Below are 17,159 nucleotides of genomic sequence, written 5' to 3' on the forward strand. Positions count from 1 at the left end.
AATCAACAGTTGTTGAACTTTGTTGAACTCAGGAAGATTTACTGATTCTAAACATATTTTGATTGTGTCATTGTAGGGCTTATCAACATAATAAAAGAGACCTGAGCTATAACAGACGGGGAAATAGAAGTTATCACCTCCACTAAACCGAAACAAAACAAGACCCTCCTCTTTGAGCAGGCTCTCTTCTTTTTATAAAACAGTGAGCCAACATAACAGAGCTTTACTGCTATCTGAAAGCTTTATTGATCTTTTTAACAGTAAAGAACAGTGGGATCAAAAAGCTGGGCAATTATTTCCTTTGACTAACCACTGCAGTTACCTGTGTGATTGTCCAACATTTGTGAAAATGAAGGTTGGTGAAATAAGTTTTGCACAGACATATGAAGGTGTACATTTGTAGCTTTATTGTGGAGGCCTCGTGTGTTAACAGAGCATCAGGTGAACAGTGACCTGGCTGAGTCAGACAGAAGTAACTATCTCAGTTATTAGAACAGTCTATGCGGGTTGCACAAACAGAGGGCAAACTAACAGAACATAGGCAATCATTCCATTTCTGTTCAAAATAGTTGCTGTGAGCACAGTGCTCTGTTTGTCCACTGTTGTTTGGCTCTCCTGGACTCCAAAAGGTGAAGTCCACTGCAGAGCCATCAGACCACATCCATACGCCTTCTTTGTGGACGTCACTGAGTCCGATCCAGGTGTATCCCTGAGCAGGATCAAAGTTCTGGATCAGGAAATTGACAAAATTCTCTTCTTCCAGACTGTGGATCGACACCAGGTTAGTTCCCACTGACTGACAGTAGATCTCTGCATCAGCCCAGGACGTCTGTGAGGAAACGTACTTGTAGCAGCGGCCATTAAAGCTGTACCAGAACATGGGGCAGTTGTTGCGCTGCAGCCTCAGTGCATGTTCTTCTGGAGGAGACGCAGCACCCAGAGCCAGACCAAACAAGAAGAGGAACAGGATCATGTTTTCGTCAGGAGTCACACAGGCAGAGCTGATCTGCACTGCTTGGTGGGATCCAGAGCCTGAAGGTGTCAGCTGGTGGAAAGCTGCTTTTTTATATATGCTTTGGAGAGGGTGTGTGCCCAGTTGGCATAATGTAATTGGTCAAATACATTTGGTAAATGCTTTAACTTGTACACAACTACACAGAGGATGGATATAATCCAACAACGACCACCAGGTCACCTGGAGAACTCAAAACTACAATATATTTATTTGCAGTATAATGTGGTTTAAGTCTTTTTTTCTTTTACAACCTGCTCGTCTGCTGCACTCAAGTGCCCACAAAACATAACAACAAGTCGCCTACTTTTACATTGCAGCATTGTAGCTGTTTTTTCTGTCATAGAAATTAGACCTGATGTGGATGCATATGATATGATAAACCTACTGTGTATACAGAGTTACATTAGTCAGGCGTTGACCATTAGTGTTCAAGTAAACCTATTAGTGACTTGAAATTTAGAGCTATTTTCAGCATTTATTTTTGTTTTAAGAAGAAACTGGAAGCCTTTATGCTCCTTTAACTCACAGCACAGTGAGCATGTACATGTGTGTTTGCAAATATTATAATTCTCTTAAAAGCAAATGTTTATTTAACGAAATGAAGGGAGATTCTTATCATATGTATCGTTCAGTATTCAGGTCATTTTTTTGCAAGAATCAAAACGACTGTTCAGCAACATGCTGTTAAAATGTTAAAAAGTTTTTGCCGAAAATGTTTTATTTTGACAGAAGATTTAATATTTCCCTGTCAGAATTGTATTCTTGCAGAAGGCTATGAGCTCTTGTTTTGTAAAATCAAACTATATAGACTTAAATTATGGGAGGGAGAATTCGGGACATGGCTCTGGACAACGTCTGCTGTATCATTTTCCATGCTTTCACCCAGGTTGATGATTGCAGCACCTGCTTCACACCATGTCTGTTCTGTGTGTCACTTCCCTCATTTCGCCTACAACCTCCACTGTTGTTTCATTGTCAGAAGCATGCTGGGTAAAAGACGCATCAGGATGACAGCAAAATGATGCGGGTTAGTAGCACCAGGAAAACATATCACTGCACCCGGGGTCTTAACAACCCCTGACCATATACCTCTCCTCCACATGCACACACAGCATAAGACAGGGAATGCTTATCGCTTCTGTCACAGTTCATGCCACATGGAATCAGCTGAGTTGAGACAGAGGCAGCTGTTCACACATTGCAAAATATCACCAATAACTCTTCAGCTTTAAGTCCACAGCCGGTCTTTCAAATTAAAATAGTCTCCTATATTCCCCACTGACTTCTTTAGCAAGTTTTTTCTTTCAGATTTTTCAGTTGTTGTTTATACATTATTTGCTCTATCTTTTCCAGTTTTATAAAAAAAAATACATGTATATAATAATCACTTTTCAACTTGATCAAAAGATTTAGTGTTGATCAGAACAGATCTAGAAGCAGGTGTGGTCAGTGGTCAGGTTTCTGTCCACTTAACTGCGAGTCGTCTCTCTTGTGTGTCACAGTTGCCAGATGCTGTAGGTTGAAACTGGGTTCATTTTACACCATGTCTGTCTTTTCTGTCATAGAAATTAGACTTGATGTGGATGCATGTGATGTGATAAACCTACTGTGTATACAGAGTTACATTAGTCAGGCGTTGACCATTAGTGTTCAAGTAAACCTATTAGTGACTTGAAATTTAGAGCTATTTTCAGCATTTATTTTTGTTTTAAGAAGAAACTGGAAGCCTTTATGCTCCTTTAACTCACAGCACAGTGAGCATGTACATGTGTGTTTGCAATTATTCTAATTCTCTTAAAAGCAAATGTTTATTTAACAAAATGAAGGGAGATTCTTTTCATATATTTCATTCAGCATTCATGAAAACAAAGGTTAGTGAAATTACTTTTGTAGAGACACAAGTGTATATTTAGATCTTTATTGAGGAAACTTCATGCCTGTTAACGGAGCATCAGGTGAACAGTGACCAGGTTGAATCAGACAGAGGTAACTATCTCAGTTGCTAAGGACAGTCTATGCAGGTTGCACAAACAGAGGGAAAATATCCATGACATTTGTCATCATTCCATTTCCTATCTGCATCAAGATGGAGGAGACGCAGCACCCAGAGCCAGACCAAACAAGAAGAGGAACAGGATCACGTTTTCGTCAGGAGTCACAGAGCTGATCTGCACTGCTTGGTGGGATCCAGAGCCTGAAGGTGTCAGCTGGTGGAAAGCTGCTTTCTTTTATATGCTTTGGAGAGGGTGTGTGCCCAGTTGGCATAATGTAATTGGTCAAATACATTTGGTAAACGCTTTAACTTGTACACAACTACACAGAGGATGGACATAATCCAACAACGACCACCAGGTCACCTGGAGAACACAAGAAACCTATAATGTATTCATTCCCAGTTTTTTTTTACAACACCATACTAAATGCAATTAAACACCAAGAATATTCTAATAGTGTAACACCTATAATTAATTTTGTATGTGGTGTTTCATCATGCAAACAGGCTTTAAATAATATGGCTTCAAAAAAACCACATCTTCACATTCTCAGAAAAACTTCCATTAAAGGACCGAAACAACCGCCTGGTTTCATCTCCAATACAGTATTTGACACCAGAAGAAAGAAAGGAATATCTCCACACTGACCTGCTTCTCTGCTGCCCTCAAGTGGCCACAAAAAATAACAACAAGTACTTTTACGATTCAGCTTTGCAGCTTCAAACTACAAACATCTTTTCTTCTCAATAGATCACTTCTACATTGCGCTATGAACACGACACAGAAGCTGAGACATTTTGCTTAATCAGCAACACAATAAACAATATAATACAACACAAACAAGTACAACAAGTAGAGACGTGTTTGCATGTGCAAATTATATACAGGTTAATACTGAGTCTATCTTTTCACTTCATTCCTGAGTCCAAGTGAACATTTTAGACAAATTTGAAAAAAGTCCCTCATGGTATTCCTGAGAGATTGTGCTCCGCTCACAACAATGGGATCGATGTAAAGTTACAGTGACTTTGACCTTTGACCTTCAGTTTCTAATGAGTCCCTCTTTCTGCCCAAGTCAACTTCTGTTCCAAATTTGAAGACATTTTCTGAAGGTGTTCCTGAGATAATGTGTTCACAAGCTCTGGACAGACGTATAGGAGGTATGTGAAGTCCCATTGATCTTAACCTTTGACCTACGTCCACCAAAATCATGTCAGTTCACCCTTGACGCCAAGTAAACCTTTGTGCCGAATTTGAAGAAAATGTATTTCTTTTTGAGATATTGTTTTCACAAGAACGGGACGGACGGAAAACGTAATGCCTCCAGTGATGACTATCACTGTGAGGCTAGAACAATAAAATGAGAGGTAATATGTGTAATCAACAGTTGTTGAACTTTGTTGAAGTCAGGAAGATTTACTGATTCTAATCATATTTTGATTGTGTCATTGTAGGGCTTATCAACATAATAAAAGAGACCTGAGCTATAACAGACGGGGAAATAGAAGTTATCACCTCCACTAAACCGAAACAAAACAAGACCCTCCTCTTTGAGCAGCCTCTCTTCTTTTTATAAAACAGTGAGCCCACATAACAGAGCTTTCACTGTTATCTGAAAGCTTTCTTGATCTTTTTAACAGTAAAGAACAGTGAATCATAAAGTTGGGCAATTATTCCCTTCATCTAACCACTGCAGTTACCTGTGTGACTGTCCAACATTTGTGAAAATGAAGGTTGGTGAAATAAGTTTTGCACAGACATATGAAGGTGTACATTTGTAGCTTTATTGAGGAGGCCTCGTGTGTTAACAGAGCATCAGGTGAACAGTGACCTGGCTGAGTCAGACAGAGGTAACTATCTCAGTTACTAGATCAGCCTGTGCGGGTTTCACAAACAGAGGACAAAGTCATAGAACATGGGATATCGTTCCATTTCTGTTCAAGATAGTTGCTGTGAGCACAGTGCTCTACTCCCTTATAGTTGTCTGGCTGTCCTCGACTCCAAAAGGTGAAGTCCACTGCAGATCCATCAGACCACATCCATGTGCCTTCTTTGTGGACGTCACTGAGTCCGATCCAGGTGTATCCCTGAGCAGGATCAAAGTTCTGGATCAGGAAATTGACAAAATTATGTTCTTCCAGACTGTGGATCGACACCAGGTTAGTTCCCACTGACTGACAGTAGATCTCCGCATCAGCCCAGGACGTGCGTGTGGAAATGTACTTGTAGCAGCGGCCATTAAAGCTGTACCAGAACATGGGACAGCTGTTGCGCTGCAGCCTCAGTGCATGTTCTTCTGGAGGAGACGCAGCACCCAGAGCCAGACCAAACAAGAAGAGGAACAGGATCATGATGGTGTTTTAAGTCTGAGTATGACAAGGCGTTGATGTCTTACAGGAGCTTATCCGCACAGTTGGATGTTACTAAGAATTTGGCTGACACGTGACAGGCTGCTTTCTTTTATGTCCTTAAGAGAGGGTGTTGACACTGTCGGTGTGACATCACCTGTCATATAAAATAGTTATTATCTATGAGGAGTGTTTGACTAAAAATCAACCAGGACTCTGGTTGAACAAGGAACAAGGAAATGACCTATTTAATATTTATTAACAGCTGTTGAACTTTGGCATTTTCAGGAGAGCTTTACCTTTTTATCGTATCATTACTGTTTATTGATAACCAGAGCGAGTCTGAAAAGATTAAATAAAACAGTTTGATGTGAAATCCCATAAGGGTCATATTTTTGGAAAAGGTTTGCACACTAAAGTAACTTTTGATGTACTGAATATGAGAAAGTACCCTTTCTACATATATTGTATGTATTCATTCCCAGTTTTTTTTACAACAACATACTAAATACAATTACACACCAAGAATATTCTAATAGTGTAACACCTATAATTAATTTTGTATGTAGTGTTTCATCATGCAAACAGGCTTTAAACAATATGGCTTCAAAAAACCACATCTTCACATTCTCATAAAAACTTCCATTAAAGGACCGAAACAACCGCCTGGTTTCATCTCCAATACAGTATTTGACACCAGAAGAAAGAAAGGAATATCTCCACACTGACCTGCTTCTCTGCTGCCCTCAAGTGGCCACAAAAAATAACAACAAGTACTTTTACGTTTCAGCTTTGCAGCTTCAAACTACAAACATCTTTTCTTCTCAATAGATCACTTCTACATTGCGCTATGAACACGACACAGAAGCTGAGACATTTTGCTTAATCAGCAACACAATAAACAATATAATACAACACAAACAAGTACAACAAGTAGAGACGTGTTTGCATGTGCAAATTATGTACAGGTTAATACTGAGTCTATCTTTTCACTTCATTCCTGAGTCCAAGTGAACATTTTAGACAAATTTGAAAAAAGTCCCTCATGGTATTCCTGAGAGATTGCGCTCCGCTCACAACAATGGGATCGATGTAAAGTTACAGTGACTTTGACCTTTGACCTTCAGTTTCTAATGAGTCCCTCTTTCTGCCCATGTCAACTTCTGTTCCAAATTTGAAGACATTTTCTGAAGGTGTTCCTGAGATAATGTGTTCACAAGCTCTGGACAGACGTATAGGAGGTATGTGAAGTCCCATTGATCTTAACCTTTGACCTACGTCCACCAAAATCATATCAGTTCATCCTTTGATGCCAAGTAAACCTTTGTGCCAATTTGAAGAAAATGTATTTCTTTTTGAGATATTGTTTTCACAAGAACGGGACGGACGGAAAACGTAATGCCTCCAGTGATGACTATCACTGTGAGGCTAGAACAATAAAATGAGAGGTAATATGTGTAATCAACAGTTGTTGAACTTTGTTGAACTCAGGAAGATTTACTGATTCTAAACATATTTTGATTGTGTCATTGTAGGGCTTATCAACATAATAAAAGAGACCTGAGCTATAACAGACGGGGAAATAGAAGTTATCACCTCCACTAAACCGAAACAAAACAAGACCCTCCTCTTTGAGCAGGCTCTCTTCTTTTTATAAAACAGTGAGCCCACATAACAGAGCTTTACTGCTATCTGAAAGCTTTCTTGATCTTTTTAACAGTAAAGAACAGTGGGATCATAAAGCTGGGCAATTATTCCCTTTGACTAACCACTGCAGTTACCTGTGTGACTGTCCAACATTTGTGAAAATGAAGGTTGGTGAAATAAGTTTTGCACAGACATATGAAGGTGTACATTTGTAGCTTTATTGTGGAGGCCTCGTGTGTTAACAGAGCATCAGGTGAACAGTGACCTGGCTGAGTCAGACAGAAGTAACTATCTCAGTTACTAGAACAGTCTATGCGGGTTGCACAAACAGAGGACAAAGTCTGAGAACATGGGAGATCATTCCATTTCTGTTCAATAAAGTTGCTGTGAGCACAGTGCTCTGTTTCAATACCGTTGTTTGGCTCTCCTGGACTCCAAAAGGTGAAGTTCACTGCAAATCCATCAGACCACATCCATGCACCTTCTTTGTGGATGTCACTGAGTCCGATCCAGCTGTATCCCTGAGCAGGATCAAAGTTCTGGATCAGGAAATTGACAAAATTATGTTCTTCCAGACTGTGGATCGACACCAGGTTAGTTCCCACTGACTGACAGTAGATCTCCGCATCAGCCCAGGACGTGTGTGTGGAAATGTACTTGTAGCAGCGGCCATTAAAGCTGTACCAGAACATGGGACAGCTGTTGCGCTGCAGCCTCAGTGCATGTTCTTCTGGAGGAGACGCAGCACCCAGAGCCAGACCAAACAAGAAGAGGAACAGGATCATGATGGTGTTTTAAGTCTGAGTATGACAAGGCGTTGATGTCTTACAGGAGCTTATCCGTACAGTTGGATGTTACTAAGAATTTGGCTGACACGTGACAGGCTGCTTTCTTTTATGTCCTTAAGAGAGGGTGTTGACACTGTCGGTGTGACATCAGCTGTCATATCAAATAGTTATTATCTATGAGGAGTGTTTGACTAAAAATCAACCAGGACTCTGGTTGAACAAAGAACAAGGAAATTACCTATTTAAAGTTGTTAACAGCTGTTGAACTTTGGCATTTTCAGGAGAGCTTTACCTTTTTATCGTATCATTACTGTTTATCGATAACCAGAGCGAGTCTGAAAAGATTAAATAAAACAGTTTGATGTGATATCCCATAGGGATCATATTTTTGGAAAAGGTTCGCACGCTAAAGTAACTTTTGATGTACTGAATTTGAGAAAGTACCCTTTTTACATATATTGTATGTATTCATTCCCAGTTTTTTTTACAACAACATACTAAATACAATTACACACCAAGAATATTCTAATAGTGTAACACCTATAATTAATTTTGTATGTAGTGTTTCATCATGCAAACAGGCTTTAAACAATATGGCTTCAAAAAACCACATCTTCACATTCTCATAAAAACTTCCATTAAAGGACCGAAACAACCGCCTGGTTTCATCTCCAATACAGTATTTGACACCAGAAGAAAGAAAGGAATATCTCCACACTGACCTGCTTCTCTGCTGCCCTCAAGTGGCCACAAAAAATAACAACAAGTACTTTTACGTTTCAGCTTTGCAGCTTCAAACTACAAACATCTTTTCTTCTCAATAGATCACTTCTACATTGCGCTATGAACACGACACAGAAGCTGAGACATTTTGCTTAATCAGCAACACAATAAACAATATAATACAACACAAACAAGTACAACAAGTAGAGACGTGTTTGCATGTGCAAATTATGTACAGGTTAATACTGAGTCTATCTTTTCACTTCATTCCTGAGTCCAAGTGAACATTTTAGACAAATTTGAAAAAAGTCCCTCATGGTATTCCTGAGAGATTGCGCTCCGCTCACAACAATGGGATCGATGTAAAGTTACAGTGACTTTGACCTTTGACCTTCAGTTTCTAATGAGTCCCTCTTTCTGCCCAAGTCAACTTCTGTTCCAAATTTGAAGACATTTTCTGAAGGTGTTCCTGAGATAATGTGTTCACAAGTTCTGGACAGACGTATAGGAGGTATGTGAAAGTATACGTATGTGAAAATGTATTTCTTTTTGAGATATTGTTTTCACAAGAACGGGACGGACGGAAAACGTAATGCCTCCAGTGATGACTATCACTGTGAGGCTAGAACAATAAAATGAGAGGTAATATGTGTAATCAACAGTTGTTGAACTTTGTTGAACTCAGGAAGATTTACTGATTCTAAACATATTTTGATTGTGTCATTGTAGGGCTTATCAACATAATAAAAGAGACCTGAGCTATAACAGACGGGGAAATAGAAGTTATCACCTCCACTAAACCGAAACAAAACAAGACCCTCCTCTTTGAGCAGCCTCTCTTCTTTTTATAAAACAGTGAGCCCACATAACAGAGCTTTACTGCTATCTGAAAGCTTTCTTGATCTTTTTAACAGTAAAGAACAGTGGGATCATAAAGTTGGGCAATTATTCCCTTCATCTAACCACTGCAGTTACCTGTGTGACTGTCCAACATTTGTGAAAATGAAGGTTGGTGAAATAACTTTTGCACAGACATATGAAGGTGTACATTTGTAGCTTTATTGAGGAGGCCTCGTGTGTTAACAGAGCATCAGGTGAACAGTGACCTGGCTGAGTCAGACAGAGGTAACTATCTCAGTTACTAGAACAGCCTGTGCGGGTTTCACAAACAGAGGGAAAAGTCTGAGAACATGGGAGATCATTCCATTTCAGTTCAATATAGTTGCTGTGAGCACAGTGCTCTACTCCCTTATAGTTGTCTGGCTGTCTTGGACTCCAAAAGGTGACATTCACTGCAGATCCATCAGACCACATCCATGCGCCTTCTTTGTGGACGTCACTGAGTCCGATCCAGGTGTATCCCTGAGCAGGATCAAAGTTCTGGATCAGGAAATTGACAAAATTATGTTCTTCCAGACTGTGGATCGACACCAGGTTAGTTCCCACTGACTGACAGTAGATCTCCGCATCAGCCCAGGACGTGCGTGTGGAAATGTACTTGTAGCAGCGGCCATTAAAGCTGTACCAGAACATGGGACAGCTGTTGCGCTGCAGCCTGAGTGCATGTTCTTCTGGAGGAGACGCAGCACCCAGAGCCAGACCAAACAAGAAGAGGAACAGGATCATGATGGTGTTTTAAGTCTGAGTATGACAAGGCGTTGATGTCTTACAGGAGCTTATCCGTACAGTTGGATGTTACTAAGAATTTGGCTGACACGTGACAGGCTGCTTTCTTTTATGTCCTTAAGAGAGGGTGTTGACACTGTCGGTGTGACATCACCTGTCATATAAAATAGTTATTATCTATGAGGAGTGTTTGACTAAAAATCAACCAGGACTCTGGTTGAACAAGGAACAAGGAAATGACCTATTTAATATTTATTAACAGCTGTTGAACTTTGGCATTTTCAGGAGAGCTTTACCTTTTTATCGTATCATTACTGTTTATTGATAACCAGAGCGAGTCTGAAAAGATTAAATAAAACAGTTTGATGTGAAATCCCATAAGGGTCATATTTTTGGAAAAGGTTTGCACACTAAAGTAACTTTTGATGTACTGAATATGAGAAAGTACCCTTTTTACATATATTTTTTACTAATGTAACTTTCATAAACATTTCTTCTAAAGCTACATCTGTATTTTACTATGGTTCAGTGAGGAAAAAAAATTATATTTTGATATTAATCAAAAGTTTTGGAAATATTTCCTTTGACACAGCAATACTTTTTTTTTTTTTATATATATGCGCGTCCAATATTCATGAAAGTTCATGAAAAGACTTGCTGATTTTTGGGTCTTTGTCATGCAAGCTTAATTCATCACTACAGAGTAACACCTGTTAAGTCAATGAGTTGAATCAGACATTATGTACGAGAGCACAGATGCTCGCTCTATTTTAGCTCGGCAGAAAAGATGTACTTTTTATGTTCATACCTGGTCAAGTGTTTCGGGGCCTCAGTTGTGTTTCAACCATCGCGGTGAGAACACGAAAGCCACTGGATCAGTACATGTCTAATAAACAAGGTTCCCACTGGTCAAGGAACTTCAGGGAAGTTGAAAACATCTTTTCCAGACAGGAAAAGTCAGGGAATTTGATCATTTTTTTGGAGCCATGTCATGGAACATCAGGGAATGTTGTTTGCGTGTTTAAATTTCAGTTGCCGGCAAAAGTCAGTAGTTTTGTTGTGAAAGTAATGTGAGCGCCAGATGGCTCGTTGATAGTTCACGGCCGTTGCAGACCAACTTTAACATATCAATGAACCAACACTACTGTAACTATAAAGATTGACAACAGGCCATGAAAATATAATGATTGAATCCAGCAGTTTTGCTGGGGTTTAATCATGTGCGATCAAAATAATACAGTAGGTATAAGCAGTGAAACGTTTTATACTGAAACGCCTGTGAGCTTGCAAATTGATGGAAATAGAATAATGCGGTTGTTACTTGTCTGCTCAGTACAACGGCAACTTTTTTTTTTTTTTTTTTTTATAGGTTATGGAATTATAGATTATGTCATTTCATTTTTTTTAGTCAGTGATTGTCAGGAAAAAGTGGGAACCCTGAATAAAAGACAGAGCCAGTGTTAGTAAAGGTAATAGCAGCCAACAAAACCAAACAAACATCCAACAATGCGGGATGATGTGAAAACCATTATGCTGCTCTGACTCTGGACGGTTTGCTTTGACTCACGGAGGAGGAGGATTGTAAAAATGGAGTTTTGTGTACATAAATAACTTGATCTCTGCAGGACACGGGGATGATACCGTGTTGTAGCTTCACGTCCTGCCCATCTGAAGGAGTCACAGCACCCAGAGCCAGACAAGAGACCGTCAAAAATCCCCCTTTCTATCGTATCCTTCGGAGAGCGTGTCCGCATTGACTGTGGTATCATTGGCAACGCAACATTTACACAGTCAGTCTCAACCTCAGCCAACAAAAACACCATCAGCTCAGCTGGAGATGTCACATAAAACCTATAATTTATTCATTTTCAGTAAAATCTTGACATAGTAAAACGCAGCTTTAGAAAAGACATGTGACTTTAGCTGTCTGAAGGTTGAGGGAACACGAGGGGAGACGTATTGCTTCGTGGCTGACTTTTTTTTTTTTTTTTTTTTTTTTTTCATTTACAACATATAAATAATAACAGCATACCAAACATGGGCATATATTTACACATCAACAATATTACAATGGTACAAAGCCTTCAACGTGTCCTCTCTTGCATTGTGAACATAGTTGTTGTTTTTTTTGTTTCATCATGCAAACAGGTTTTAAACAACATTGCTTTAAAAAAAAAAAACTTTACACACTAATGACGATGGCCAATAAAACACCCAATGCAGCCTGCTGTTGGTTTCCTGTCCTTTACAGCGTCGGACACCAGAGGACAGAGAGGATTATCGTCACACTGACATGCTCTTCTGCTGCCCTCGAGTGGCCACAAAGTATAACAACAAGTACTTTTACATTCCAGCGTTGCAGCTTCAAACCACAAACATCTTTTCTTCTCGAGTGTGCACTTCTACGCTGTTGAATCTCTGAACATGGCACAAAAACGGAGACATTTTGTCACCTAGGAAACACATTATTAAACGATATATTACAATAAATAACTAATATAACAATTACTCTGCTCTTTGAACGCAATGAGCAGTGGTGTGTGTGTGTGTGTGTGTGTGTGTGTGTGTGTGTGTGTGTGTGTGTGTGTGTGTGTGTGTGTGTGCGTGTGCGCGCGCATGTTCAGGTTAATAGTAAAAATGACCCCCACAAGGCCTTTGTATGACACTGAATATGAACAGATCCTGGCTCTGATATATCAGCTCTACAGCAGTCAAATAATCACTGTCTTGGTTTCACAAAAAGCATCTTTAAAATGAGATTCTGAAAAGAACAAATAATTGAATTCACAAAACAATAAAGCACATTTTTGCCTCGGTGTCACTTGTTTTGACCAGTAGGAAATGATCATTTTTTTAATGTTAACAAAAACTTGAGGTAAAAACAGTTGAAGCATCAGTTTGATGACTGTAGGACTCTTGTGCCACTTGTGTTTCCGCTACAGTGATGTAGACTTTTAAACCAAATGCTACCAAAAGGTAGCTAAGCATTTCGCATTGACCCATAACCGTGTCAAGAATCCACAGCTGCTGCTGTTCAGCAAAGGTGTTGTCATAGTTTTTGTTTTCTCAAGCAATAATTATTGGACCATAAATACTTGGGAGTCTTGTGTATGTTCAGATTTTACAACCGCATACATTTTTTTTTTCTAGTTGAATGGCTCAAATAAGCTTTGAAATCGATTCGTGACCAAAGTAGTGTCTGCAAAGCGTTCAGTGACGACGCAGCGGCAGGAAGTGACGACAAAACGGGGCGGAGACTTCCAAAGAGGTTTTTCAATGCTCAGCGAGGAGCTGCTCTTAACACAACATGCACTGTATGTTTAAAGTGACTCTTCAGCTTGACGCCTTTGAATCTTTCTCTCGCGGTGACTCTTTTGGCACCGAAGCGGTTTGGAAAGTTTATCTCTTGTCCGTTTGATTCATTACGATCAGCAGGAGAAAGCAGCTCTTTGCTCCGGAAGGCTGAAGTGTTGAAATGATGACGACGAGCACGTGTGGCAACATTTCTACTGTATTGCACTTTCCCCTCCCTCCATACCTTTTTAACTATACAAACATAGCAACGCATGCGTTGCCATTCACCATTTAGGAATCTATCACCTTTGGATGTTTCCTCCCACTCAGCGGAAATGTACCACTGAAGTGACTGGCTAGACACGAACAGATACAAAAACAAAGACATTAAGATCGCACGTAAAGGCTGCCCCTGATTCTTGTCTTAATGTGTATGTATCATCATCACTACCATAATTCCTAACGGACTCTCCCTTCATCTCATGCTGCGTTTCTTTCCCGGTGACCAGAGAGTGAGCAGAAGTGATACTTTTATTGTCAAGACAGACCGATCCTTCACTGATTTGAGTAACAAACAGATGCTTTTCACATCTTATGGCTGTGACCACAAAGAAGATGTTACCACATTTTGAGAACTGGATTGAATTGGTTAAAGTGACATAATTTATGGACTGTTTTCTTCTAAAGGAGAAACTACTGTACGTGTCTTTCTGTGTTGGTTCTCAGTTTACATGAGAGCACTTCAGAAGGACGTGGTTCTTTCAGTCAATACGAATGAATCATTCATGTCAAAATCTCCTCACGAACATGATTTTGTTGAATAAAGCTGTTACTTCAAGTTCTGTGGCTGCAGTACTTATCGGTGTTAACGCAATTAACCTCAAGGATTAAAAAGTAAGAAAGAAAGAAAGACAAATAGCTCTGTGCTGTGTTTCCATAGCAACCCGACACGGGATACAATCAAGACACCCTGAACTCAGTCATTATAATGTCAGAAAGCATCTCTGCGAGGAGTCAGATCGGCTTTATGTGATCAAGGGCTAAGACGTCATACCAGGGCTCATTCAAAGAAATTCTGTGACAAGAAGACACTGATTCCTAAACAAACCAAGAGCTCTACAGTACGTCTGTGCTGCAAGACTCAACATGATATTTGGCACAGAAAAAAAATGTATAGGTCCATATTATATACAATTTAGATTTATCTGTATCTATTCACACAAAAACATCATAGAGAAGAATGTATGAGGAGTGTTTGGCTAAAAGTCAACCAGGATTTTAAAATGAAAAGGACACCCACGGACTGTTCGTTACTCGTCCACAGTTTTGTAAACTCTGGCATGTTCAGGAGAGCTTTAGGGTTTCACATGTTACAGTCAGTCAGTGAAACCCGCTCGCAACGCTTCCTTCACGAGCTCGGTCACTCACTGAGGCGGTTTACTTTTAGCTGAAAGAGAACGTCTCCGAGTGAACTGGTGAAGCAGGATAACACAGTCACCAAAACAAGCTCCACATCATAAATAAATATAACATGTATCCTGGATATTCATGTTTCACTTGGCAAATATGTACCAAATCATATTAGACCACGGTGCAGATTGCTCCTCCTCTACAGATGTTTTTGTGTTTGTAACTGAAATGATGACGAGGCTATCAAGTCCTTGTTGACCTTCCGGCGCTGTCGCTGTAACGAGACTCTGACAGAAAAATAAAGGAACATTCCACCCGTTGAACAGGCTCATAAATAACCAAAGACTGATCACAAGAACGAAACAAGGGCATACTCAGTCCAATAGCTACTGTACAAACTAATTACAGCCTCCTCTACCCTCGGCCTCAGTTTGGCAAATCTCCGTCTTGCTGCAGATTCCGTTCCTGTAGAAAGTTCACAGAGCGGGTACAGAGTTCATAAATCCTTTATAAGCACGTTTTCAGTGTAAGAAAGTCTTTGAAGAAGAGGCAGAGTGCAGCTGCGTCTCCATGGGTTTTGTCAGACCTTAATGTCCATTTGGCACCGACGCTGGCGTGCGTTGCAGTGTATGTGCGAGTGTGAGACATTTTGCTGTCCAAAGCGTCCTGCATGTCACACGGTGCAGGCATTTCCACTTTGCTGTGTCCGGTGTGTTTGTGTGTGTGTGTGTGTGTGTGTGTGTGTGTGTGTGTGTGTGTGTGTGCGCGTGCGCGCGCGTTTAAGCGCGTGGCTCCAGTTTGTGCGACAGTTCAAAGAGCGTCTGTTGATTGTCGATGATTTGCAGGCAGTGAACGCTCGCCCTCACCTCCGCACTGTCGACCCCAATCACCTCGTTGCCTGACAGACGGACACAGAAACGCGTGCGTTAGTCAAACAGTTTCCCTGATGGACTCGATAACACCCACATTCACGCAACTTTTTATACAAAAAGACTGTATTATGGCGGTATAAAGAAAATAAAAGACTGTCTGGAAATGGTTGCTTAGAAACTGTGAGAGAAAAGTGAGCCAGAGGTCCAGGTGCTCAAGGTACCGGTGCAGTACACTAACTAAACTGCAGATGGCGGTAGATTCCTAACAATGACCAAACATCAACAGTCATCAAGAGGTGAGACAATAAACCTAAGGAGCCCCTGTAACCGAGCCTGTCCTACAATTTGAGTTGTTAGGATCCTTTGCACCAAATTAATTCACTCAGGAAGGAGAAGACTCACCTAGCTGGTCGCTTTGGCAGTGGCGAATCAGTCTCACCGTGTCAGCGATCATATGCTGTAGGTTTAGGAGAAGACATGTTGCATCAGTGCAGTAATAATTTGTCAGGACTCTATTCAGCATTGCTAACTGAACTTCTGCCGTCACTAACCAAGCTTTCACCTTCTCCTTTTGAGAGCCCAATAAATACAAATGTGCATCAGTTTAACTTTCAGTAAAAGTGGATTGAGGTGAAAGACGCCAGTCAAAAAGAAAACATAGCAACATAGAACTTGGTCACAGGATATTTTTATATGTATATTTATATATATATATATATTTGCTATATAATTAAAGGTTTCAATTAATCAATGAGTCAACTCAAAGGGAAATCTATAACAAACAGCACTCTGGCTCTTCATTGGTCGCTGCCTGCAAATGAATATTCCCCATTCTAAAATGAACTCTGCTCTTTTTAATGACCAGAACGGAGTAGTTTCGCAGTAATATGCTGCATTTCACACCAAAGAGAACACAACTGAAAACAAACTATACACTTCAAGATATAAGAGAAATTCACATATCATGACCTTGATAGCATGAATACCACATGTCTTCATCACCCTACATTTAAAAAAACCAAGAGAACCAGACAAAAAAAAAAAAATCCTAAAAATGTCATATTAATATAGATTAAGGCATAAACTCAAACTCAGAAGGACACTGCAGAACTGATTCGACTCACCAGCTTCTCAAAGTTGACCAAGTTGTCATGGAAGGTCTTATTTCCCTCGTGGATAAAAGTGATATCTAATAGAAGTAGACAGAAATATTCGAGTTTCATTCACTTTTATATATATATATATATATAGGTGTGTGTTTGTGGGTGTGTGTGTAGGGTTTAGAGACGATACCTTTAAGGAGAAGAGGCATGAAAGGGATCTTGGGAGGTTTCATCCGCTTGAAGGCTTCTCTATAGGCTTTGTGGTTCAGAGATGGATCCTGGAGGGAGACAGAGAAGCAGTGAAAATAGAGTAAGAGACACGGACTGGAGGAGGAGACA

General features: G+C 40.1%; 4 protein-coding genes across 5 annotated transcripts in view; all 4 read right to left on the bottom strand.

The window, feature by feature from the left end:
• Positions 1 to 481: 481 nt before the first annotated feature.
• LOC138214705 (C-type mannose receptor 2-like) lies at positions 482 to 5,732 on the bottom strand. The gene is made up of 2 exons (XM_069176480.1): positions 4,886 to 5,732; positions 482 to 1,032 (listed from the first exon to the last, which is right to left on the bottom strand). Exons 1-2 carry the CDS (start codon positions 5,358 to 5,360, stop codon positions 482 to 484), a joined length of 1,026 nt encoding a protein of 341 aa, XP_069032581.1. The 5' UTR covers positions 5,361 to 5,732.
• Positions 5,733 to 7,221: 1,489 nt separating this feature from the next.
• On the bottom strand, positions 7,222 to 7,830 carry LOC138214663 (galactose-specific lectin nattectin-like). The gene has a single exon (XM_069176428.1). It carries the CDS (start codon positions 7,787 to 7,789, stop codon positions 7,298 to 7,300), a length of 492 nt encoding a protein of 163 aa, XP_069032529.1. The 5' UTR covers positions 7,790 to 7,830; the 3' UTR covers positions 7,222 to 7,297.
• Positions 7,831 to 9,565: 1,735 nt separating this feature from the next.
• Positions 9,566 to 10,153, bottom strand: LOC138214674 (lactose-binding lectin l-2-like). The gene has a single exon (XM_069176440.1). The coding sequence runs from the start codon at positions 10,139 to 10,141 to the stop codon at positions 9,650 to 9,652; it is 492 nt and encodes a 163-aa protein (XP_069032541.1). The 5' UTR covers positions 10,142 to 10,153; the 3' UTR covers positions 9,566 to 9,649.
• Positions 10,154 to 11,975: 1,822 nt separating this feature from the next.
• Positions 11,976 to 17,159, bottom strand: part of rapgef5a (Rap guanine nucleotide exchange factor (GEF) 5a) — a 45,709-nt gene continuing 40,525 nt past the window's right edge. For both annotated transcript variants that reach the window (XM_069175807.1, XM_069175806.1), the window contains exons 23-26: positions 17,011 to 17,098; positions 16,842 to 16,906; positions 16,120 to 16,174; positions 11,976 to 15,743 (exon numbers count right to left, since the gene is read on the bottom strand). In XM_069175807.1, the coding sequence (XP_069031908.1) occupies positions 15,625 to 15,743; positions 16,120 to 16,174; positions 16,842 to 16,906; positions 17,011 to 17,098 (327 nt within the window). In that variant the 3' untranslated portion in view covers positions 11,976 to 15,624. The remainder of the gene's footprint in view (positions 15,744 to 16,119; positions 16,175 to 16,841; positions 16,907 to 17,010; positions 17,099 to 17,159) is intronic.

The sequence above is a fragment of the Embiotoca jacksoni genome, unplaced genomic scaffold (assembly GCF_022577435.1).
Source record: "Embiotoca jacksoni isolate LCO1_2020_lvr unplaced genomic scaffold, fEmbJac1.0.p SCAF_7, whole genome shotgun sequence".
Taxonomy (NCBI): domain Eukaryota; kingdom Metazoa; phylum Chordata; class Actinopteri; family Embiotocidae; genus Embiotoca; species Embiotoca jacksoni.